The sequence below is a fragment of the Macaca mulatta genome, chromosome 4, assembly GCF_049350105.2.
Source record: "Macaca mulatta isolate MMU2019108-1 chromosome 4, T2T-MMU8v2.0, whole genome shotgun sequence".
Lineage (NCBI taxonomy): Eukaryota > Metazoa > Chordata > Mammalia > Primates > Cercopithecidae > Macaca > Macaca mulatta.
The window spans coordinates 13,996,903-14,022,802 of NC_133409.1; the positions used below are offsets into that span (position 1 = coordinate 13,996,903).

The 25,900-nt window shown below is 40.7% G+C and overlaps 1 protein-coding gene across 11 annotated transcripts in view; it reads left to right on the forward strand.

The window, feature by feature from the left end:
• The window catches only part of ARMC2 (armadillo repeat containing 2), a 219,886-nt gene that overhangs the window by 126,206 nt on the left and 67,780 nt on the right, over positions 1-25,900 (forward strand). For all 11 annotated transcript variants that reach the window (XM_077999240.1, XM_077999241.1, XM_077999244.1 and 8 more), the window contains 3 exons: positions 12,650-12,726; positions 17,875-17,973; positions 23,641-23,816. In XM_077999240.1, coding sequence (XP_077855366.1) covers positions 12,650-12,726; positions 17,875-17,973; positions 23,641-23,816 — 352 coding nt within the window. The remainder of the gene's footprint in view (positions 1-12,649; positions 12,727-17,874; positions 17,974-23,640; positions 23,817-25,900) is intronic.

A 25,900-nucleotide genomic window follows, 5' to 3' on the forward strand; every position in this document is an offset into this window, starting at 1 on the left:
TGGATTTGGTGATTGCAAGTTTAAGAAAACGAACTACAGTTTAAGCTACAGAATACCGTCGTTCGCGCTTTCTATGGATCTTATTCAGTGTCAATAAATAAATGGCTCTGTTTAAAGGTAAATACTATTAAGACAGGAATCAGCGTGGGATTCCAACTTAGATGTATAAGGAACATAGCAAAAGACAAATGAAGAAGCAGATCACAGAAGGTATTACCCTCCAAAAACAAACAATTTTCCACAGTCTCAGAGAAATTATAGAGAACGTGATCATTCTCTTTAAAAAAAAAAAAAAGGTCCAGGTGCGGTGGCTCACACCTGTAATCCCAACACTTTGGGAGGCCGAGGGGGGTGGATCATGAGGTCAGGAAATCGAGACCATCCTGGCTAATACAGTGAAACCCCGTCTCTACCAAAAATACAAAAAAATTAGCCAGGCATAGTGACGGGCGCCTGTAGTCCCAGCTACTTGGGAGGTTGAGGCAGGAGAATGGTGTGAACCCTGGAGGCAAAGCTTGCAGTGAGCCGAGATCACGCCACTGCACTCCAGCCTGGGTGACAGAGTGAGACTCCATCTCAAAAAAAAAAAAAAAAGAAAACACTGCTCTTTGGGTTATAAGAATTTAAATTATAGATTATGAGCCCACATAAGGAGATGAAAAATAAGCTTACAGTACGCAAAAAAGAAATGAAAGAAAAATGTATCAAGAGGAAAGCCACATTAGGAATAAAAATTAGAATAAAACAGCTGAAAATACAATAGGACATGGTGGACAGGCTAGAAGAAATTATACAAAAAGAAATGAATAATAATAAAGCTATGAAAATGATTGTTGAGATAGAGACAGAAGAATGAAACTTGTTTTCCTGAAGAAGATAATTCTCTTCCTTCACTTCCTCTGCTAACACTATCTTACTGTGAATTGTCAGACACTTTTCTAAGTGCTTTACATATATTAAGTCATTTAATATTCACAACAACTCATGAAGAATGGAAGAGATCAGAGCAGAAAGAAGAAAAATATTAAGACATAATAGAAGAAAACTTTCTAGAACAAATACTTAAATCTGAAGCTCAAATGGACACATGGTATTCTAAGAAAATTTGATATGGAATAATCCACACTAAGACATTTCCACCAGTGCTCAGCACTAGAACACTACCCAGTACATAGTACACACTCAGTGAATAATTATTGATTGGGCGGGCAAATGAAGAAAGTTTCCTATGGCCATCCTGGCTGAACAAACGAGTCACATAAAAGGAGAAGGCGGCAGGCTGGCCCCTGGTTTTCTTAAAGAATCACTCAGGGCCAGAAGGCAGTAATGTCTATGAAGTCCTGAGTATAATAAGGGGTAACTGAAGAATTGTATTGCCAGTCAAATTGTACAGAGGCAACAGATAGACACTTTCAATATGAATGAACTGAGGGAATATACTACTCATGCACTTTCCAGAAAACTTGTAGACAACAAAATGATGAGTCAAAATTCAAAACCTAGAAATGAAGAAGCTATGGTAAAAGCATTCATGGTGAGTACAGTAATGATTTTGTTTTCGTATTGGATTAAAACTAAACAACTCTGGTTATGGAAAAGAAACCTTGACTATGTGGTAGTAATATAAATGACCAAAACCAGTACTTGGGAGGAAGTGTGAGTACTGATTTCTTTATATTCATAATGGGGAATAGATTTGTCAGTAGCTAAAGTCTGAAATTGAAATATATACTTGAAAAAATAATGATTTCAGCATCCTAATGTTTTTCATTACTTTTTTCTTAACTTTAGAGAGATCTTTTAGAAACTATTATTTCTTTGTGAAAACCCATTCATCTGAAGTTATACAGTTCCTTCAGTTTCACCTCAATTTCTGTTTCTCTGTTAAGTTCAAGCAAAATTTATACTTAATGCTTTTTCACTACAATATAATGTATGGTATGATACTGTTTATATGTATACATTTACCTGCCCTCCCTCCTGCCCTTCTGTTCTTTCATTCTTCTATCTTTTCCTTTGAACATATGCAGAAATATGTCTGGAATGATGTTGACCACATATTATGATGTTTATTTCTGGGTGGTGGGATCCTGGATAATTTTTTAAAAATCTTCTTTGTACTTTATTATATTGCCTGGCCTTTAAAAATAATAAATATATCATTTTTTTCAAAAACAATGAAGTCATTATTCTTTTAAGAAATTAAGAGCAATGTGGCTGAGAAACTTTCCATTTGGAAAAGACAAGACATTGGCCTGATTTTGTAGAGGCCCTTCTTGTTTCTGTCCAATAAGCATTTCCTGGTAAGCAATGCCCTGTGCTAAGGGTTTGGAAGATAGAGGAGTTGACCCTGTCCCTGAGGAGCTTACCAGCATGTCAGGCCTTGCTTCTCAAGTGTGTTCCCTGGACCAGCAGCATCAGCATCCTCTAGGAGCCTGTTAGAAATGCAGAACCTCGGTCCCCAGACTTACCAAATTAGAATCTGCATTTTTATAAGATCTCCAAGTGCTTTGAATGCACACACGAGGTCTCGAAGCACTGTTCAAAGATGAACTCGAATGCTGGAGGAATGAAAGGGGAACTGAAAGAAGGTATCCTGAGAGTTTAGAGGTCAGAGCAGCTAATTCTGACTTGAGGATCAAGGGAAAATTCCTAGAGTAGTTGGGATTTGGGGGTACATTTTGAAGGTTGATTTTCATGAGGGATGGAGCACTGTGTTCTTGGCTAAAGGAGGAGCATAAGCCAGAGGTGGGATTTGACGTGGCAGTGGCAGGAGGCATCCTGAGGCTGCAAGCCATAGTGCTGAGCAGCGTGTCTGGAAGGGAAGTTAGGGACACACGACAGATGGCCTTCAATGCCACTCCCAGGCATGTGGGTCCATTGTTTAAATAAAGGTGCACCACTGAGAGGTGACTTTCGCTGTCAGTTATGTGAAGGACGAATGGGGAGAGGAGAGCCTGGGACAAAGGAAGCCATTGGGAAGCGGTTGCAGCAGTTCTAGCGTAAGGTGAGGGGAGCATGGCACCAGGGCATTCAGAATGGAAAGAAGAGATGGAACCCTGCATTGCACTGGTTACCACAGTAGCATGCTGCAGAAGAGGCCAGTCACAGCCACTGCTCCCTGTACTGAACGAAGTCCTCCCAGATGCAGCACTGACAAGTTACAAGGGCTTTTCACATGCAGTGCCTTGAAACTGTGGGGCTTTGAATGTTAAGGGGAGTATGAAACCATGAGCCTTTACTCTTAAGCTAAGGAAATTTAAGGTTAACTAAGTTAAGCTAACGTGGATAGCGACAAAGCAATATATCTAATCGTGTATATATATATAGAACTTTAGTAATAACCAGTTAGTGATTATTGAAAAAGGTGCCAAGGTTGTGTGTGTGTGTGTGTGTGTGTGTGTGTGTGTGTGTATTTTAGTCTTGTGCCCAAGCCAACACTATTAAGTACCTTGGAGGACTTTCTTAAAATTTTGATCTTACAGACATCCCTTTAAAACCATGTCTTTTAATTTCAAGTGTTTCTGTATAGCTGTTTAAGTAGAGTGTTTAAGTTTAGTAATTAAGAAAAAGTGATAATCTGACTGGATGCAGTGACTCACACCTGTGATCTCAGCACTTTGGGAGGCTGAGGTTAGGAATTCAAGACCAGCCTGTCCAACATGGTGAAACCCCATTTCTACCAAAAATGCAAAAAAATGAGCTGGGTGTAGTCCCAGCTACTTGGGAGGCTGAGGCAGGAGAATTGCTTGAACCCAGGAGGCAGAGGTTGCAGTAAGCTGAGATCGCACCCCTGCACTCCAGCCTGGGTGACAGAGTGAGACTCCATCACACACAAAAAAAGAAAAGAAAAAGTGATAATCTGTCTGGAAACTGTATATCTGGTGCTTTAGGCTCTGAAACATGCTGAGGGACCCTCCCTCCGTTGTCCAGCCCTCCGGTGGTATTACCAAATTGCAGTCGAAGTATTGAAGAGACTATAAAGCGGGATCAGCAAACTAAGGCCCATGAGCTAAATCCAGCCCATTACCTGTTTTTATAAATACAACTGTATTGGAACACAACCACACTCATCATTTACCTATTGTCCATGGCCATCTTCCAGCAAGAGTTGAGTACTTATGACAGAAACTCTGTGGCCACAAAGCCTAAAACATTTACTACCTTGAACCTACACAACTTGAATCTAGTTTGAAAAATGAAGTGTCTTTTTCTTATGGCAAGGATAAGTTTAGTTCAAAAGTTGCTAAATTTTCTCTTACCCATAAGCATCCTTTACAATTTCCTTGCATGTCATTTTTTCCAAAGTGGAAATAAATTTATTGACTTTTTAAACATTCCAAATGCTTCTATTTAATCTACTTCTTAATATTTGTTTATTCCTCTAAAGTAGGAATAAACAAACTACAGCCAGCCAGGTCTGGTGGCTCACGCCTGTAATCCCAGCACATTGGGAGGCCAAGGTGGACCAATCACCTGTGGTTGGGAGTTCGAGACCCACTTGGCCAACATGGTAAAACCCCATCTCTACTAAAAATCCAAAAATTAGCCAGGTGTGGTGGCACATGCCTGTAATCCCAACTACTTGGGAGGCTGTGGCAAGAGAATCACTTGAGCCTGGGAGGTAGAGGTTGCAGTGAGCAGAGATCACACCACTGCACTATAGCCTGGGCGACAGAGCAAGACTGTCTCCAAACAAACAAACAAACAGACAAACTACAGCCCAGGAGTGAAATCTGGCCATCCATCTGGTTTTTGTTTGTTTGTTTTGTTTTTCTTTTTTACAGCCCTTGAGCTAAGAATGGTTTATATACTTTTTAAAATCATTACGTTTTAAATGGTTGTGAATGTAGCCACGTAGTACCTGGATTTTCCCACTTGGCCTACAAAGCCAAGTATTATATATTATCTATACCTACAGCATATATTATCTAGCTCTTTAGGGAAAAAGCTTGCTAACCTCTGACTAAAGAACTTTAGTCATAATAATTAGAAGAACTGTCAGAATTACAGCAAAATCTGAATTTTTTAGTTTTTTTTTTTTTTGAAACAGAGTCTCGCTCTGTTGCCCAGGCTAGAGTGCAGTGATGCAATCTTGGCTCACTGCAGCCTCCACCTCCCAGGCTCAAGCGATTCTCCTGCCTCAGCCTCCCAAGTAGCTGGGATTACAGGTGCACGCCACCACACCCAGCTAATTTTTGTATTTTTAGTAGAGATATGGTTTCGCCATGTTGGCTAGGCTGGTCTTGAACTCCTGACCTCAAATGATTCACCCACCTCAGCCTCCCAAAGTGCTGTGGTTACAGGCATGAGCCGCCATCCCTGGCTAATTTTATAGTATTTTTAAAAAATATACTTGCATTTCTTTGGGGTGCATGTGGTCCAGAAGTAGATATTTTCCACATGATTGACTCATGGATGGGCAGTGGTAACTCAAGTCACTCCATGTATAGCACTGCCATAGCCACAGATTGGTTCTGGCTGTTCAGAGTGAAATGTAGGACCCTCCTCACTGATTGCAAGAGAAGACTTTGCTATTGCTCTTAAACATGTAGGCTGAGGAAGAGAGGCCTGGGAATGCTGTACCCATTTTGCTTTCATCAGAACTCCACCCTGGTTACAGCTGGAACTGAGGGAAAGGCAGGGCTAAGAGAATCGTAGAAAGATGCAGCCAAAGGTCTGATTGCACCATGCCTAAAACCCACCCTACCTGTCCACATTTGGGTTATGTGAGTCAATAAGTTCCATTTATTGTTTAAATCCATTAAAATTAGGTTTTTGTTATTTGTCGATTAAGATATCCTAACGAACAAAACAGTGCCGATCTGCCTCTACGAAGAATTTCACAGAGGAGCTTTAAGAATTAATTTCTGAAATTATTTTTGGTACATGAAAAATCATTGCAAAAAAAATGTAATTACAGTCTTTAATAATATGGAGCAGGAAACTAGGAAGAACAATTTTGCTGGATGACTGAATCAAGATCCAAAAACATCTGATAGGCAGGAATTCTTTGCCAAATGCAGCACTGTGGAATTTAGGAGGAATGAGCAAAGGCCCAACCTGGATGGGAAAATCTGCCTTAGTGCACATGCAGGAAAAGATTAGAGACACCCACCACTGTGATGTGGCCACCAAACTGCTAATGTCATTTTAGGCTGAAGTGTTACTTAGAACATCTCTCTGTCCTCAAGCAATACTACCTTTGGCTGAGTGCTGGGTTCCAGACTTTAAATGGGATCCAGACAAGCAAACACTCACTTCAAGTAACTGAGTATCCTAGAAGAGATTTGAAACGGTATCATGTGAGGAACAGTTGAAGGGACTGGAGGAGTTTGCTGATGACATCAGCGATGACCACAATCATAATAGTAAACATGGATTATTTACCCTGTGCCTGGAACTGTGCCAACCAATTGCACATCCTATCATTTAGTCCTCACAACAGTCTCACATTGGGGGATAGTGTTATTTACCACCCCCTTATACAGATGAGGAAACCAAAACTTACCCGAGGTCACACAGCTATAAGTGGTTGAACCATGGGATTTAAACCACAGGAGATGACTTTATGTGGGGAATGCAGCGTCTTTAAATATGTGCAGGATTATCAAGAAGGAAAAGGACAAAGATTTGTTTCATGCAGTTCCAATTAGTAGAACCAAGACCAATGAGTAGAGTTTACAGGAAAACAGATTGCTGTTGAGTACGTAAGTCCATCTATTCTTCCTTTTCTCCTTAACGGAGTGATTTTCTTTTCTTGATGCCTCTCTTCCCCATTCAGTCTTACCATGGGACTTCAGCTCTATGGCTGTGTGGAAACCCTGGTAGGCTTCCCCCGCTATCCTGTTCCTCCAGGGCTACATTCTGTTCTTTCCTCTGCCTGAAATCCTGCCAACCCTTGATTTGTAGAACCTCTTGAATGTGTTCCTTCTTCTCCAGTTCCACTGTCACCCTCAGATTAGTCCTTGTTCATTCTCTCCAAGTCTCCTAAATACTCCCGTCATCGCACACCCCCAAATCCCATCACTTCCTTGTATAAGAACCTATGACAGTTCCTTATTGCCTGTCAAATCAGATTCGTTTACTCAACCCACAGTGTGGGGCAACTGTTCCCAATACTTCTCAGTAGAAACCTTCTATGACTGTCTTACTTGCCCTGGGCACTTATCCCCTGCCCTCAGTATCAGGCTGCTTATGCCAGTCTTTATTTTCACTCGTGCTATTCCCCTTCTGAGAGTAGTGTTGTCATTTGCTGGTTTAACTTTTTTTATTATTATTATTATTATTTTTTGAGGCAGAATCTTGCTCTTTCACCCAGGCTGGAGTGAAGTGATGCAATCTCAGCTCATTGCAACTTCCACCCCTCTGGGTTCAAGCGATTCTCCTACCTCAGCCTCCTCAGTAGCTGGAATTACAGGCGCCTGCCACCAGGCCTGGCTAATTTTTGTATTTTTAGTAGAGATGGGGTTTCACCCTGTTGGTCACGCTGGTCTTGAACTCCTGACCTTAAGTGATCCGCCTGCCTCAGCCTCCCAAAGTGCTGGGATTACAGGTGTGAGCCACTGCACCCTGCCTATTACTATTTTTGAGATAGGGTCTCACTCTGTCACCCAAGCTGGAATGCAGTGGCACAATCACAGCTCACTGCAGCCTCGACCTTCTGGGCTCAAGCGATCCTCCTGCCTCAGCTTCCAAAGTGGCTGGGGCTATAGTTGTGTGCCACCATGCTAGATAGTATAAAATTTTTTTTTAGAGGGAGGTCTTGCCATATTGCCCAGGCTGGTCTTGAGCTCCTTGAACTCCTAGGCGCAAGTGATCATCTCACCTAGGCCTTCCAAAGTGGTGGCATTACAGTCGTGAGCCACCATGCTGGCCAACTTTTACTCTTTAAAGGCCCATTTTGTGGTCCACTTCTCCCACTCACTAATCACTTCCTTCTTAGCACCCTCTAGTTCTTGCAATCTGTTTAACTTCACATTCTAGCACGTTATTAACAACTCTATTGGACTTTTCCATGAAAAAACAGTGGTTCCTTAGTTCCTCAGAGTAGATTTTAAACTTCATCAGGACAATGCCATGCACATTCTTTAACTCAATAAGATTTGGCTCTGGACCGCTTAGATTAGGGATTATTGACTCATAAGGAAAGAGAAAATTAATCTCAGTTTATTAAGTTCTTCCAACATCAGTCGCTATACTAAGCAGAGTCACTGCATTTGATTTAAGATGAGGAAACCAGGCTCAGCACAGTGGCTCACACCCGGCAATCCTAACACTTTGGGAGGCCAAGATGGGAGGATTGCTTGAGACTAGGAGTTTTAGACCAGCCTGGTCAACATAGCAAGGCCCCCATTTCTATTTAAAAATTTTTTTTTTTTTTAATGATGAGGAAACCAAAGCCAAGTAAAAGGTCACAATGCCGATAAAAGTTAGACCCAGGACCCAAACTCAGGCAGCTTGGGTTCAGAGCCTACACATACCCTCCACACCATAAGGATAACATAGAACAGCAGTTAATCCCAGTCCTGTGCTCTTTTTTATTTCTAGCATTATTATTACTTTTTTAAAATTATAGTTTAAGCTCTGGGATACACGTGCAGAACGTGCAGTTTTGTTACATAGGTGTACGCGTGCCATGGTGGTTTCCTGTGCACATCAGCCCGTCATCTACATTAGGTATTTCTCCTAATGCTCCCCTAATGCCTCCCCTAGCTCCCCACCCCCTGACAGGCCCCAGTGTGTGGTGTTCCCCTCCCTGTGTCCATGTGTTCTCATTGTTCAACTCCCACTTATGAGTGAGAACATGCAGTGTTTGGTTTTCTGTTCTTGTATTAGTTTGCTGAGAATGATGGTTTCCAGCTTCATCCATGTCCCTGCAAAGGACATGAACTCATCCTTTTTTATGGTCGCATTGTATTCCATGATGTATATGTGCTACATTTTATTTATCCAGTCTTATCATTGATGGACATTTGGGTTGGTTCCATGTTTTTGCTATTGTGAACAGTGCCACAATAAACATACGTGTGTACATGTGTCTTTATAGTAGAATGATTTATAATCCTTTGGATATATGCCCAGTAATGGGATTGCTGGGTCAAATGGTATTTCTGGTTCTAGATCCTTGAGGAATCGCCACACTGTCTTCCACAATGGTTGAACTAATTTACACTCCCACCAACGGTGTAAAAGTGTTCCTAAATTTCTCCACATCCTCTCCAGCATCTGGTGTTTCCCGACTTTTTTTTTTTTTGAGACGGAGTCTGGCTCTGTTGCCCAGGCTGGAGTGCAGTGGCCGGATCTCAGCTCACTGCAAGCTCCACCTCCCGGGTTTATGCCATTCTCCTGCCTCAGCCTCCCGAGTAGCTGGGACTACAAGCGCCCGCCACGTTGCCTGGCTAGTTTTTTGTATTTTTTTTAGTAGAGACGGGGTTTCAACATGTTAGCCAGGATGGTCTCAATCTCCTGACCTCGTGATCCGCCCATCTCGGCCTCCCAAAGTGCTGGGATTACAGGCTTGAGCCACTGCACCTGGCCTATTTCCCGACTTTTTAATGATTGCCATTCTAACTGGCATGAGATGATATCTCATTGTGGTTTTGATTTGCATTTCTCTAATGACCAGTGATGATGAGCTTTTTAAAATATATTTGTTGGCCGCATAAATGTCTTCTTTTGAGAAGTGTCTGTTCATATCCTTCACCCATTTTTTGATGGGGTTGTTTGTTTTTTTCTTGTAAATTTGTTTAACTTCTTTGTAGATTCTGGATATTAGCCCTTTGTCAGAAGGATAAATTGCAAAAATTTTCTTCCATTCCGTAGGTTGCCTGTTCACTCTGATGATAGTTTCTTTTGCTATGCAGAAGCTCTTTAGTTTAATTAGATCCCATTTGTCAATTTTGGCTTTTGTTGCCATTGCTTTTGGTGTTTTAGTCATGAAGTCTTTGCCCATGCCTATGTCCTGAATGGTATTGCCTAGGTTTTCTTCTAGGGTTTTTATGGTTTTAGGTCTTATGTTTACATCTTTAATCCATCTTGAGTTAATTAGTTCTGTGCTCTTCTTGAGAACTGGGAGACTCAGCACTGCTGAGCTTTTGCATATAAGAAGGACACTTCGTTTTTTCCCCTAGAAGTGGGGATACATGCGTGTGGTATTTATGTAGGCAACCTCATCACTGACCATGACCGCAGGGAGAGTGGACCATTGACTTTGGAAGCCCGTCAGTTGAAAAGTATCTTGCTTGATTTTAATAGTTGTATAGGGCAGTTGTATATATTGAAAGGAAGGCCTTGTCCCTAGTCTCAAAACTTCTCGTTATTTCTAGGAGTCATAAATATGAGAACTTCCTTGGCTCCACACCCTGACAAACTTTTGGTATTTTACCTTTACCAAAATCAATCATTTTGGTATTGATTCTTTTCTTTCTGCCTTCTTTGAGAGGTCCCTATCCCCATAGCCATTTTTGATTGGCTTGGGACATTTGCTATCATGTATTTTTATTATGTACAAATAAAGCAGTTGTTTCTGAATATTAATTAGATAATTTTTGGAAAATTGGCTTCATTTTTTTCCTATTTTATGATTAAAGGATGTGTTAAGTGTTTTTTTTTTTTTTTTTTTTTTTTTTAAAAGAAAAAAAGGTTGGGAGTGGCTGATGAGCGCTGTGGCTCACATCTGTTATCCCAGCACTTTAGGAGGCCGAGGCAGGCAGATCACCTGAGGTTGGGAGTTCAAGACCAGCCTGACCAACATGGAGAAACCCCGTCTCCACTAAAAATACAAAATTAGCCAGGCGTGGTGGTGCACGCCTGCAATCCCAGCCACTCAGGAGGCCGAGGCAGGAGAATCCCTTGGACTTGGGAGGCGGAAGTTGGGGTGAGCCGAGATCACGCATTGCTCTCCAGCCTGGGCAATAAGAGTGAAACTCTATCTCAAAAAAAAAAAAAAAAAAAAAAAAAGTTGGGGGGGGGGAACATGTTTATGAGGTAAAAAATGGTATTTGGAGAAGCTAATCTTCAGGGCGGTAGGAAAGGCCAAGGGCTAAGCTGCAACACAGCATAGTCACTGGGGGGCTCACTACACAGGAAGCAGAAGCCACGGGCACATACAGATGTCCACGGGACTATCATATGTATAGGCCTTCTCTGTGAGCTTTTTGGGACAACTATTATATTTGATGGCCAAAAAGAAATTTTGATATAAAACTTGCACTCTGCTTCTCCTGGTGTTTTTTTACTTTGGAATTTTGTGCAGATATTTAAAAGTCAGTACTTCTAAGTGTCAGCTCTGGCTAAAGAGAAGCTGTATCCTTCAGAGATGTTCTCTACATTAAATAAAACTTTTTAAAAACCTGAGCATATAATCCTGCTATTGGCCAGCCACTGCTCTTTTGTTTGGAATACAAAATATTTGTCATCTGGGGACTGTCCAAATTTATTTTCAGTTTTTTAACGTTTAAAATATTTCTAAAAATAAATATTTTCAGAGAATATTAATTTAATTTTAAAAATGGAACCAGGGCACATTTTTATGTAGTGGAAAGAGAAGTGAATTTATTAATTATGAGACCTAGGTTCCAAATGTGTCTTTACTGTGTGACCTTGGGCACATCTGGCCAGCTGGAACATAATTTCTTTGTCTGCAGGGTTGAGGGGAGGGAGGAAGAGAGAAAAAGAGACAGAGGTCTTTCCCAGCTCCCGAAGGCTAGGCTTTTGTAATCCAAGCATCCCAGAGTTCTTTCTTACTGTAACAGTGACCTCTTGTGGTATATATCCTTAACCAATTTTGTTTTGATTTGCAAAGTAAACTGGATTTTTTGTTCTTTCTAGTAACTGTATTTCATGTTGTTAGGCAAATATGACTTGTTTTAAAAAGATAAATCTTACTTGGAAATCAAAGGTAAATTAAAGCAGCATATCAAGGCCAGGGTGGTGGCTCATGCCTATAATCCCAACACTTGGGAGGCCGAGGCGGGCAGATCACCTGAGGTTAGGAGTTTGAGAACAGCCTGGCCAACATGGCGAAACCCCGACTCTACTAAAACTACAAAAATTATCCGGGCATGGTGGCGTGTACCTGTAATCCCAGCTACTGGGGAGGCTAAGGCAGGTTGCAGTGAGCAGAGATTGCGCCACTGCACTCCAGCCTGAGCAACAGAGCAAGACTTCATCTCATAAAAACAAAAACAAAAACAAAACAGCATATAGAGCACCAAACCCCACCTTATAAACAATTCTCGATGGTTTCTTCAGAAACTGTATATTGGCCGGGCACAGTGGCTCACTCCTATCATACTAGCATTTTGGGAGGCTGAGGCAGGAGGATCACTTGAGACCCAAAATCACCAGCCTGTACAACATAGTGAGACCCTGTCCCTACAAAATGTTTTTTAAAAAGTAACCAGACATGGTGGCATGTGCCCATAGTCCCGGCTACTCGGGAGCCTGGGGTGGGAGAATCACTTGCTGAAAGGAGTTTGATGTTGCGGTGAGCTGGGATTGCAGCACCACTGTACTCTAGCCTGGGTGACAGAGTGAGACCTATCTCAAAATAATAAAGAAGAAACTGTATATAGCAGACTCTTGTCATTTACAAAATTAGAAGTGTTTTGACGTTTGTGCTGAGTGTTTTATGTATTTCTCCTAGGGACCAGGGGAAGAGACATGCGAGGGCCTCATCACGCCCCAGTAGCTCAGACCTGAGCAGGCTGCAAACCAAAGCAGGTGAGGGATCCCCACACTCCTTCATCTGCAGCATCTCCACTTAAAGGAAAAATGTTTGCACTGAAGATATCTATGTTGGCTCACTGAAAACTTCAGGAAGTTTGTCCAATTTGATCACAAATCAACATTTATTTTTATACATTTTTATTATATTCATACAATCTTACCATCTTACCACTACCCAACTCAGATGCCTCAAACGTCTGTAGATGGCATTTTTTTTTTTTTTTTGAGACAGAGTTTCTTGCTCTGTTGCCCAGGCTGGAGTGCAGTGGCGAGATCTCGGCTCACTGTAAGCTCCACCTCCCGGGTTCGCACCATCCTTCTGCCCCAGCCTCCCGAGTAGCTGGGACTACAGGCACCCGCCACCACGCCTGACTAATTTTTTGTATTTTTAGTAGAGATGGGGTTTCATAGTGTTAGCCAGGATGGTCTCGATCTCCTGACCTCGTGATCCACCTGCCTCGGCCTCCCAAAATGCTGGAATTACAGGGGTGAGCCACCATGCCCGGCCTAGATGACAGTCTTAATGGTTTTGTAGAAATCATTTTGTAAAAGCATTTGGGAAGTTGCAAAACTTAACATTAACATAGTTCTTGGGTTAAAAACTTGAGTTCAAGGCATTGCTTGGCTGGACATGGTGGCTCACACCTATAATCCCAGCACTTTGGAAGCAGGCAGATCACTTGAGGTCAGAAGTTCAAGACCAGCCTGGCCAACATTGTGAAACCCCATCTCTACCAAAAAAAAAAAAAAAAAATACAAAAATTAGCTAGGCATGGTGTGAGGGAGTGGGGTACCTGTAATCCCAACTACTTGGGAGGCTGAGGCAGGAGAATCACTTGAACCTGGGAGATGGAGTTTGCAGTGAGCCTAGATCACACCACTGCACTCCAGTCTGGGCAACAGAACGAGACTTGTCTCAAAAAAAAAAAAAACAAAAAACAACATTGCTCACTTAAATGAAACTATATTAACTTTACTAAGACCGTCCTTTGGGCCTTTAAACGGTTTAATTGAGAAAGTATGTAACAATATAAACCACAGTCTAGAAATGATACAAAATGTATTCATGCAATAGAATATAGTTGTTAGAAAAGTGAACTCATGGGCTTTTGTATATTGTAATATTGAGTAAATTCAGTATAAACATAATATGAGATGAAACAAGTTGCAAAAGCAAAGACTTATATTGTTTGCGGATACACAGCCATGTGGTAAGCATGTGAAGTCAAGTGTAATCATAGTAACCAGGGGATTTAGGATGGTGGTAACCCCTAGAGGGAGAGGGAGGAGGGGAATGGATGCAGGGAGCCACACATCTGTAATGTTTCATTTCTTTAAAATAAGGGAAAGGATAAAAATTTGGCAAAATGTTAATATCTGACCAAACTAGTATGGGATACACTGGTGTCTGTTATACTCTTCATATATTTTTGTACACATGAGATTTTACAATACTGAATACTAGATTTTAAAAATTGTTATCTTCAAAACTTAGTTTTTTATCAATAAAATGACTTTTGTGCCATTGGGAATTTCTTTACTCAGGAAAATCTTAGATATAGTAATTTTCGAGCCAGCATAGTTGCTAAGGATTTTACATTTACATGCTAAAAACATCAGCCAATCCAAACATTGTGTCAGGTTTTTGTGTCCAGAACTCAAAGCTGTGGTTAACAACTATAACCACTGAGACAGCAAAATCTTCAAAAACATGCTGAAATTTTTGCTTGACTTACCCAATTTCCTGTTGAATCATAATGTTTATATTTAGCAAACTGTGAACCTAGATGAAAGTGCTTTCTAAAATATTAGATTGTTGCCCAAGATTGAGACAACCTTTTTGTTATTTGTGTGTCTGTGTGTATCTTAAAAAGCAGTCATATGATTCCATGCTTCATTTTCTAGAGTAACTCAGGGATTGTGTATAAAATGGAGGCAGGGGGAGGCCCAGGGTGAGTGAAGAGGTAGAAAGGCTATAGCCAGACACAACTGTGCACTTTGAAATTCCTAGGAGAGGGTTGGAAGGAAACCCTCATACCAGTGACTCAGTAACTTCGGTTCTGAGGAGAAGCCAATCTCAGAAACATTCATAAGGGCCCATGAGGGTTAAATAAGTTGTTCTGTGATTTCTGACTCACCCCTGTAATTTAGCTCTTTCTGGGGTGAATAAGTTATCCATTTTATTTGTCCTGAAAAACAGTTGATAGCCGTGGTTTCTCATAGAACTTCTGTATTAAGCAGCATATTGCATAGGAGGTAAAAAATGCAGACTTGAACTTATTGGACTCAAAGTCTAGTTTCTAGTAAATGTAAGTGTGTCATAAATATGTGTGGATTAAATAACTTGCCTGACTTATTTTCTGGCTTTCACTTGCCTTGATAGATGTTTATTTTATTTTATTCTTTATATACTTTGGACTTTGAATAGGTTAATTATCCACAAATATGAGAAACTATGTTTTTTGTATTACTTGAATATTCATGTTTATTTTTAGAATCCACATCCATGAATTATCAAAGTTAAGGCAGATTCATAAAAACAATGATCCAAAAGATTGAGATGGTAGTCTACAAACTATCTGTAGTTCCGAAATCCCTGAGCCTGATGGGAAGTCAGTTAGAGTCTTCATTTTGTTACTGTGAATATTCAGATATTTTGCTACAGGGTGCTGCTGCAGAAGGCCCTGCGGGGGTGGTTTGTGATGTGCAATGTGTATACCATATTGACTTTCTAAAATCCATGTGTTTCCGAATCCCAAACCATATCTGATTCCAAAGGTTTTGGATAAGGGATTGTGAATCTGTACTGATGTGGACTAATTTGTCCTAAAGACAATTCAATTTAGTATTTTATGGTGAAGTCTTGTACTGGGTTAGATAGATTATCTGAAACCTTGCTATTAAGGCTATTTACTGCACTGCAAATGTTTAATAATAGCTTTGTTGACAACCTCTTTCTATTTACTTTTGCTGCTTAGGTGATCTTGGATGCCCTGTGTGGGTCAGCTGCTCTTGGCAGTGGGAAGGGTTGATAAAAGGCAAGCCTGGACTTGCTGCAACTGAGAGTGGCCATTTCTAGCATGTAGTATAACAGGGGAAGGCCTCTGTGTTGGGCGGGATAGATAGATTGTACAGTGTCCCTGCTTCTCCTGCGTGACATCAGCACCATTTGATGGTGTGAGTATTCAGAATTCAAATATATCTCTGATTTCAAATGAGTTTTTCAATACATGCCATTATGTGTTATCTATGGATTTCTCTGCTATTTGTACAGATAATCGTCAAGGGACTTTATTGGATTTCTTGATGCAGAGAATTTTATTTTGATCCATATTAATATTAAAAAATATTAATATGGATATGTACTAAGGCATTACACACATTTAATATGTGTTGTATATATTTTTCTCTTCAAGAATAATAATAATGCATTAGAGGCACTGGAAAATACAGAAGAGCACAAATAAATTAATAATCCTAATCACAATATTTAGAGATAACCATTGTTACCCCATTTTACAGAAGAGAGGTGAAGCAATTTGCCCATAGTCAACCAGCTAGTAGGTGGCAGAGCTAGGATTCAAACTCGGATGGTGACTCCAAACCTGTGCTATTAACAGGCCTCCTGCTCAACTTGTCCTTTGTTTAAAGTAACCTGAAAATATATGGGCTATATACCCTTTTGCTCCTCTCTCTGTCTCTGTCTCTTTGTGTTTCTCTGCCTCTTGTCTCTCTCTCTTCCAGCCTCTCACCCTCTGATTGTTCCTGATTTCTAACTCTTTATGTGACATTTTTAGGGTCCAGGCACCTTCTGTGTGTACACTTAATTGGTACCAGGTCCACCCTGCCCCGAGAGGGCGTGGACTCCCTGACTTGATGTAGACCGAGTGCCAGATAAAGGATTTAAAGGGTGGTCTTCAGAGAAGGGAGACTGAGGAATACATCTCCAGCCCTGTTCAGTAATGCCTCAGCACAGCAATGCCACCTCCAGCTACAGTCAGTGTTTTAGATCTTGAGATACTGCCTGTGTGAAATATAATCATAATTCGCAGTTTCTAATACGAGTTAGATTTCCCCCCAATGTTACCCTTTAGTTGGCTAGTTTGCTGCAAGTCAGCATAGCTTTGAGGTCAAGTGCAGAGGCTGGGGAGCTATACGACCCTGAGCAGATAACTTAGTACACCTGGGCTCCACTTTCTTCACCTGCAAAATGGGGATTGTTTGGGAACCTCCTCGTAGTGTTACTGTAAAAATGAAATGGAGGCCTCCTGCATCTAGAGTACACAGTCAATGGTTGCTATTCCCTGCAACCCATATTCACAGGCAGCATCTACTCTTGATGGCTTGTTAGTATCACACAGGTATGAGATACTGCAGGGGTGATTACCTGTTTGTGTGCTTGTTTAATCAGGGAAATGAAATTAATTATATACTGTATATTGCTAAAGGCTTGGCACTGAGCTCAGAGCTTTACCTATACCATATATTTTAATTCTTATACCCTCGAAGGCAAATATTCTGTTCTGCTGATGAGGAAACAGAGACTCAGAAAGGATAAGAAACTGGACCCCAGTCACTCACCATGTCCTTAACGGAGTTGGGATTTGAACTGAGATTTGTCAGCCCCCAAGGCCCCGGCTTTTCTGCTGCACCACACAAAATCACTTGGCGTTAATGCTACTGGCCCCATGTTAGTGTGGACATCTTATTTCTATAGAAAAGAAAGTCATTTTAGGTCTCCCTTTTAGAAAATTTTTCATTACACATTTTCAAAATCCTTATTCTTTACATATCTATAGTTATTTATTCTATATTACAGAGGGATACGTTTAAGTAAAAGTGAACTCAGAACTGTTTGCCTTACTGACAGTCATCAGTATTTACAAAGCTGACTACTTTATGAAGTGACCAGATCATATTTTAAAGTTCTGACTTGTTTACGTTATCCAGTCTGAGTTTAATTTGGGGTAATTTGATTAGAAGACCTGTAGTTCTAATGAGAAATAGTCAGGCTTAGGGAGCAAAGGCTAATTTAATTCTCTAGTTTATTAATTGTAGTGATGAATAGTAAAGGCTTTTGACTGTGCTTCATGACAACTCCTTTTTCATAACTTTTTCTCCTGTTCTGGATTTCTTTTGCAGTCCCAAAAGCTGACCTGCAAGAAAAGGACGCAGAAGTAGAAGTAGACGAAGTCTTTTGGAATACAAGGATTGTACCGATTTTGCGTGAATTAGAAAAGGGTAAACAAACAAAACAAAACAAAAACCTGTTTTTGTTTTTTTAAAAACAATACCTGTAGTTATTTATGTGTTCCCCATTGCCCTGATATTTTTAGTAAGTTTTCACTATCATTTCTGTGAACATGTTCAAAAACAAATGAAGTCATCTATTTATTTACCCTGTGTGTATTAAATAATACATGCACACATAATTTTTAGTAAGATTATGCTTTACGTGCACCAAGAGAGCCAATTTCTAAAATTTCCTTTGTAATATAAATTAATTATCATTTCCTCTGCCCAAGGAAATGCTGGTTTAACTTCTCTCAGGTGGCTGTTCATACTCAAGAAAGTAAAAGATTAAAACAGATTTCAGGCTTGGAAGCTGAGTCTCATAAACTGGCGTCCTTGACAGGTGTGCCCGTGGTTTCCTTGGTCCAACTGGTATATGTCCTACTCTCTTGAAGGGAGCACATCTGTCAGGAATACCACCCACAGCATGGGAAATGGCCTGGGATGTGTCCCACCCTTGCACTCTGAACTGCCCCAGAAGTGAAGGCCCATGATCGATGGGTCCCTGCAAGGGGAGGGAAAGCGTGTCATGGGATGGCCCTCCACTTTCTCCCTCTTTGCAGCTCCTCAAGGATTCTCTTTCTGAAGTTGAACCAGGCTCCTCTGGAGCAGTGGTCATAGCCCTAGGGCGAGCCCAGTGCCTGGCACACAGTGCACAGTAAGCCTTTGCTAGGAGTTGTTGGTGAGCAAACCAGCTTGGTAGCCACAGGACTATGCTCTAAGAGAAGCAGGGTAAATGAATCCTCTCCAGCAACCAAACAGGGACGTGCTGCAAAAGACCTGATTCCCGAAAGGTTCAAATGACCTCACCCCTCCTCTGCTCCCCATTGGTGCTTGGCTGTGTTCATGGTTAATGTGGGAGCCCTGGACAGGGTTTCTGGTCCTGGTGCTGCTACTTGCTAAGCATATGGCCATGAGGAGTCACCTAGACTCTGTGTGCAATAGTGTCCTCACCTGCCAGACGAGGTGGAGACTAGGTTATCTCAAAAGGCTTCTGCAGCCCAAAGTCCTAAGGATGTGATGACTTTTTCCCCTCTAGAGTTACTATGTTCCCCCTCATATTAGTGTGCCAGGTTAGCTTTGGGCCCTTTATCTTAGGAGATAATGTGCAAACAATAGTGAGAAGAACAATGAGTCTGGGTAAAGGTTACATAAGAAAATATATTGCAAAACATTGAATGGGGACACTGAGTCAGTATTGTGAAGGCCTTTCTTGTAGGAAGTCTTCCTACAGGAAAGAAGGATTTTTTTTTTTTTTTTTTTTGAGACAGAGTGTCGCTCTGTCACTCAGGCCGGAGTGCAGTGGCACAATCTTGGCTCACTGCAACCTCTGCCTCCCGGGTTCAAGCTATTCTTCTGCCTCAGCCTCCTGAGTAGCTGGGACTACAGGCGCCCGCCACCACGCCCGGCTAATTTTTTTGTATTTTCAGTAGAGATGGGGGTTTCACCATATTGGCCAGGCTGGTCTCAAACTCCTGACCTTATGATCCACCCGCCGTGGCCTCCTGAAGTGCTGGGATTACAGGCGTGAGCCACTGCACCTGGCCAGGAGTTTTTTTAAAGAGAGGGGTCTCACTAATGCTGCCCAGGCTGGCCTTGAACTCTTGGGCTGAAGTGGTTCTCACACTACAGGCTCACACCACCATGTCCAGCTCAGCCGGAAGGATTTTAAGAGGGTGCTAAGGGCTCTGCCTACCATGCACACTAGTAGAGAAAATTTAACAGGAGTGGGGATTTGAAATGTGAATGAATCTCCCTTCTCAGAAGAAGGCTTATTAAACACGGAAATATGGCATCTCTCTCCCTAGATAACATTAAGAACAGCAAATGGATCAGGCATGGTGGCTCACGCCTGTAATCCCAGCACTTTGGGAGGCCAAGGCAAGAGGATCACTTGAGCTCAGGAGTTTAAGACCAGCCTGAGCAACATAGAGAAACCCCATATGTACAAAAAATACAAAAATTAGCTGAGCATGGTGGCATGCACTTGTAGTCCCAGCTACGTGGTAGGCTGAGGCTGGAGGGTCACTTGAGCCTGGGAGGTCGAGGCTGCAGTGAGTCGTGATTGTGCCAGTGCACTCCAGCTTGGGTAACAGAAAGAGACCCTGTCTCAAAAAACAAAACAAAACATCAGTGAATGGTGGCAGGGCTGGATTACTTGATCCCTTGAGAATTTTTTTCTTTTTCTTTTTTTAACTTTTGACATAATTTGAGACTTACAGAAAAGTTGCAAGACTATCACAAAAAATGCTGTATATTCTTCATCCAGATCCCCCCAATAGTAACACTTAGCCGCATTTGCTTTCTCATTCTGTCCCTTCCCCGTCCCTCTCTTTTTCTCTACCACGACACAGTTTTTAATTTCTTTAACCTTTTGAGAACAAGTTGCCAACCTAATGTCCCATATTCCTAAGTATTTTGGCATGCATATTTTAATTTTTTCTTTTTTCTTTTTCTTTCTTTTTTTTTTTTTTTTTTTTTTGAGATGGAGTCTCGCTTTCGTCACCCAGGCTGGAGTGCAGTGGCACGATCTTGGCTCATTGCAACCCCCACCTCCTAGGTTCAAGCGTTCTCCTGCCTCAGCCTCCCGAGTAGCTGGGACTACAGGTGCCCACCACCACGCTTGGCTAATTTTTTTTTTTTTTAGTAGAGACGCAGTTTCATCATATTGGCCAGTCTGGTCTTGAACTCCTGACCTTGTGATCCACCCACCTCGGCCTCCCAAAGTACTGGGATTGCAGGCGCAAGCCACCATGCCTGGCCTAATTTTTTTTTCTTTTGAGACAGAGTCTTGCTCTGTTGCCCAGGCTGGAGTGCAGCGGCACGATCTCAGTTCACTGCAACCTCCACCTCCTGGGTTCAAGCAATTCTTGTGCCTCTGCTTCCTGAGTGGCTGGGATGTTAAGTGTACACCACCACACCCTGCTAATTTTTTGTATTTTTAGTAGAGACTGGATTTTGCTCTGTTGGCCAGGCTGGTCTCAAACTTGTGGCCTCAAGTGATCCACCTGCCTCGGCCTTCCAAAGTTTTGGGATTACAGGTGTGAGCCACTGAACCCGGCTGGCATGTATATTTTTTAGAAACAAAAGCATTCTCTTATATATCTGGAAATTACCATACAATACTATACAAATCTTACTCAGATTTTGCCAATTTGTCCCAATACTTTCCTTTAGAGAAAAAATAAAAGCCTGGATCACAAGTTCTCATCATTTGCCACATCTCTTTCATGATCTTGATCTATTTGAGGAATATTTTACAGACTGTCCTGCAGATTGGGTTTGTCTGATGTTTTCCCCGTGATGAGCTCCAGGTTAGCATCTTGGGCAGGCAGAGCACGAGTGCCGCTGTGTCCCTGTCAGCGCCTCCTGCCAGGAGTACACAATGCTGCTGCGTTCTGTTGCTGGTGGTGTCCCACAGCTGTATCCACTGTCAAGTTTTTATTCTTTCCTTTGTGATGAATACATATATTGGGGGATAGAAGTTACTCTGAGATTATGTTACTCTCTGTTACACATCAAACTTTTACCCACTAGATTTAGCCCCTTGCAAATCTTGATAGTTCGTAGATTCAAGTTGTCTTTTGCAGCTGTAGAGCATTTATAACAAACTATTTGGTATAAAGGATTGATTTGATCAATAGTTTAAAATTTGACCCGTGAGCCTTTCTTCTAACCTCTTTTTTAAAGCTAAAAACAAGTATTCTTGAATAGAACCTACCAGGCTGAAGAGTTTGTGGAAGGAAGTGTTAGAAAAATACTTGGAGGACCACCCACTGCCAATGAGTGGCCCAGAGCCTGGACTTAGGGTTTGTAAAGAAACCGCCAGTCACAGAAGAATAAAACAACAAAACACAAGTGTTTCATACAATAGGAGTTCAGGTTTTTCCCTTTTTTTAAAGTTAGTCTAAGTCATTTCCCATCAATTCATTCATTTAAGTGCATAACCGAAAGACATTGAAGGTTACTTAGCTATTGAGGTTTACACTTTTTTCTTAGATGTTATTGTTGAAAAGAGCTAAAAATGGCCTGAGTCACTTCCTTCTGCAGGCACACACTTCCTCTATGTGGGCTTCTAAGAGCACATTATGGTATTTATTTAAGATTGGTTTCCTACTTTTAAATTTCATGAAGGAATCTATCAGAGATAATATTATTCAACAGAATATGTTAGATTATTTTATTTCCCCTCATGTTCCATTTATTGTGCTATTTTTCTTCTTTGTATGCCAATTAGTGTGGCTACCACTTTCAAAAATTACTTTCCTAGGCTGGGTGTGGTGGCTCACACCTGTAATCCTAGGACTTTGGGAGGCTGAGGCAGGTGGATCACTTGAGATTAGGAGTTTGAGACCAGCCTGGGCAAAATGGCAAAACCCCATCTCTACCAAAAATACAAAAATTAGCCAGGTGTGGTGACACGTGTCTGGAGTCTCAGCTACTCAGGAGGCTGAGGCAGGAGGATTGCTTGAGCCCGAGAGGTGGAGCTTGCAGTGAGCCAAGAATGTGCCACTGCACTCCAGTCTGGGTGACAGAGTGAGACTCCATCTCAAAAAAAAAAAAAAAATTACTTTCCTCACAATCATAATTATAAAATGAAAGGTTCTAGATCTCCCTGTTTCCTAACTAAAATATTCTTCCTTTTTTAAATTTATTTTTTATTTTATTTTGGAAGTAGGATCTTGCTGTATTGCCCAGGTGGCGTTGAACCCAGAATCAAGCAACCCTCCCACCTCGGCCTCCCAAAGTGCCGGACGACAGGCGTGAGCAACCCCAAAAAATCTTTTTATTCTCTTGTTTTCTAATAACCACCTCCAGATAATGGTGGATTTTGTGACATTTCAGGCTTTTGTTCTAGTAGAGCCTTCTTTTCTTAGATGATGAGCATTATTCTCATAGGAAAATATTGGTCATTGTTTTTGTCAACAGATATATTAGAAAATGAATATGTATGAAGTTATGCTACATACAGTATTCTATCCAGTATTCTCACTATACCATGTGCTGTTGATAGATATGTAAGACTGGCTCACTTAGCATGACATCTGTTTGAGGGCACTGGTCATGTAACACAACACACACATATGTACATGGAAAATAAGTAACCTAAGGTAATGTTTGTGAATGTGGAACAGTGCATCTTTTCTGAAGCAGCTACAACATAAACAGAGCCTCGAAGGACCAAAAACAGTAGGAATGAGGGTTATGGAGAACATTTTAGGCCAATAGAACTATTCAAAAAAGAGTTGAAGGTCAAGATGCAAGTGGCATGCATCTGTGAGACTGAGCAGAGCATGGGCTGAGGTGGAGGGCGTTTGGAGTAAAGGAGGCCAACTGAAGCAGGTAGAAGTCCCATTCTCCAATACCTCTTTGAAAGACTGTGTATTCTAGATAAGCTAATGACTGATAAGTAATAAGTCAACATGGTAGGAGATGGATCAAAGGGATGAAAAAAATCGGGTAGATGGAAGCGATAAGATAAGGAAAAAAATAGAGTTCAGGAATTTGAAGATATCCAAGGAAATAATGACAGGGTTTTTACTCACACTGTGTTTGACACACTTGAAAACTTAACCTTAATTAGTAAATGTTGCTTTACTCTCTTTGCTCTGACAGAAGAAAACATTGAAACGGTTTGTGCTGCTTGCACACAACTTCATCATGCTTTAGAGGAAGGAAACATGCTTGGAAATAAATTTAAGAGAAGAAGTATTCTTCTGAAGACCCTATGTAAACTAGTTGATGTTGGTTCAGACTTGCTCAGCCTTAAACTTGCAAAAATAATTCTAGCAGTAAGTTTTTCTTTCCTCTGGTCTAGTAGACTGTATCACATAAAAGCTTTGTTTAATGCTTTATTTGTAAATATTACAAAGAATATTAGAAATGTAGTGTATTTGTTTAGAATCTTGGAAAAAAATAAGGTAATAAACTGACATCTCAGAATTTGACCAGGAAGTATTATCTAAGGAACTAAAGCTGAGTACATAGAAAATGTTCAAAGAAACTCTTAACATTTTTGGACTGCGACTAAGTTTAAAAAAAAAAAAAAAAAAGAAAAGAAGGAAGGAAAGAAAGGCAAGAAAGAAAAAGAAATAACCGTAGGCAAATACATTCGAAACGGTTGCTCAAATAACTTGACTGGAGATCAGTAGCAGATGGTGCAGGCTGTGGTTTCTCTTGAATGTTTGATTCTGTCATATGATTTAATAAATAACTAAGTAATTTAGGCCACAGTCATAATAAACCAGGTGCTTTAGGAACCAGTGTGAAACCGAAAAACAGCTGCGTGTGGTCACAGGAAGGTACCTCAATGGTCATAGAAGGCTTTCACAAGGTGTGAGAAGAAAAGGCCAGACACCAAAAAAAAAGTCTGTAGAAACTCTGTCTCAAACAAAATGATATCATTGTTTGAGGGGAGCACTTCATTGTCTCAGCCATAAACAGTTGGAACCAAAAGATAAGCCACAATTATTATAGAATGTTCTAAGAGAGCCGCGAAAACAAATGAATGAAGCTTTGTTTTCTTGGTTTCATACAAGTAAAAGCTTTGTGCTAACACCCCATAATTTATAGAATTTAAAATCTTATAGTATACAGTGAAGGTAAGTGTTGCCATACTTACTATTAGTTAATAAGAATGCCACCTTTTCTTATACTGGTAATGAAGTCTTTCATAAAGCAGAATTTTCTGAGCATATATCTGTGTAATATCAGGGGGAGGCTACATTCTTATTTAGCTGTCAAACTATTAACTCTCTTTTTAAAAATTGTGATATGTGGTGAAGAAAGCAATACTTGTTTGAAATAGTGATTTCACTCCACGGCTCTGGTGGTGCAGCAGCTGCCCAAAGATTGCCTTTGCTATCTTAATCTGGATCCTAGACATTTTGTTCCATACCAAGCCAAAGAAAGAAGGAAAGAGTGAGGGGGAAAAAAAAAAGAAAGAGCAAGAAGGAAAGGAAGGAGGAAGGAAGGAACATGAATTCTTTTAATGCTTTGCAGAGAAAATATTGTTTTGGTTATTAATGGTGTCATTCAAATTAATTATCTATATATGGCACAAATTTTATTATTTTAGGGCAAAAGGCTAAATGATCTGCCAGGCAGTGAACATGTTTTGAGCTAAACATATGATTAGATAAAGCCCTCTTGGTGACATTGATGGCCTTGCTGAATCAGGAGCAAGATGCTGGGCTAAAACTCCAGAGTGCAGAGCTGGGTGGGTTTGCCTTCTGACTAGCTGCAGAACCAGCATCAGAAAGGACCTTCAAATCCATCAAGGCCAACTTCCCATCTACTGCCTCGATCTCCTGTAACATTCCAGACAAGGTCTTGTTTAGCTTAGACCTTGGTGATGGGGTTCTGTGTAAAATTTTAAAAGACTACATCGTAAGAACCGTTGAAGAAGAAAAAATCAGCAAAAACTAAAGCTATATGGGACTAAGAAGTTTTTCACAATTTCTCTCTGCCTATTTATTGGCAAATACTGGCAAATGAAAGTTTTCCAGACTGTCATCTTAATTTTAATCTTTGTGTCAAAAGCTCTTACAAAATAATATACAAAAATATATAAGCTTAAATGTTACTGTATTAAGTTTTTTTAAAAGAGTACAAACAAATATATACAGTATGAATGTGACTATATTTAGGAGGGAAAAAAATCTAGCACCCTTTGTACAGGGTAAAAAAAGAAAAGAAATACCAATAGCAAGTGTGATTATACATAGTGGCACTATTATGAGTGATTTTTTAACTTCTCTTACTTTAATTTGCCAAATTTACTTTAAATAGAATAAACTACTGTTTTTAACATAAGAAGAAAACTACCCTACCACAAGAACCTACTTTGTGCCAAGACTCTTTTTTGTTTTCTTTC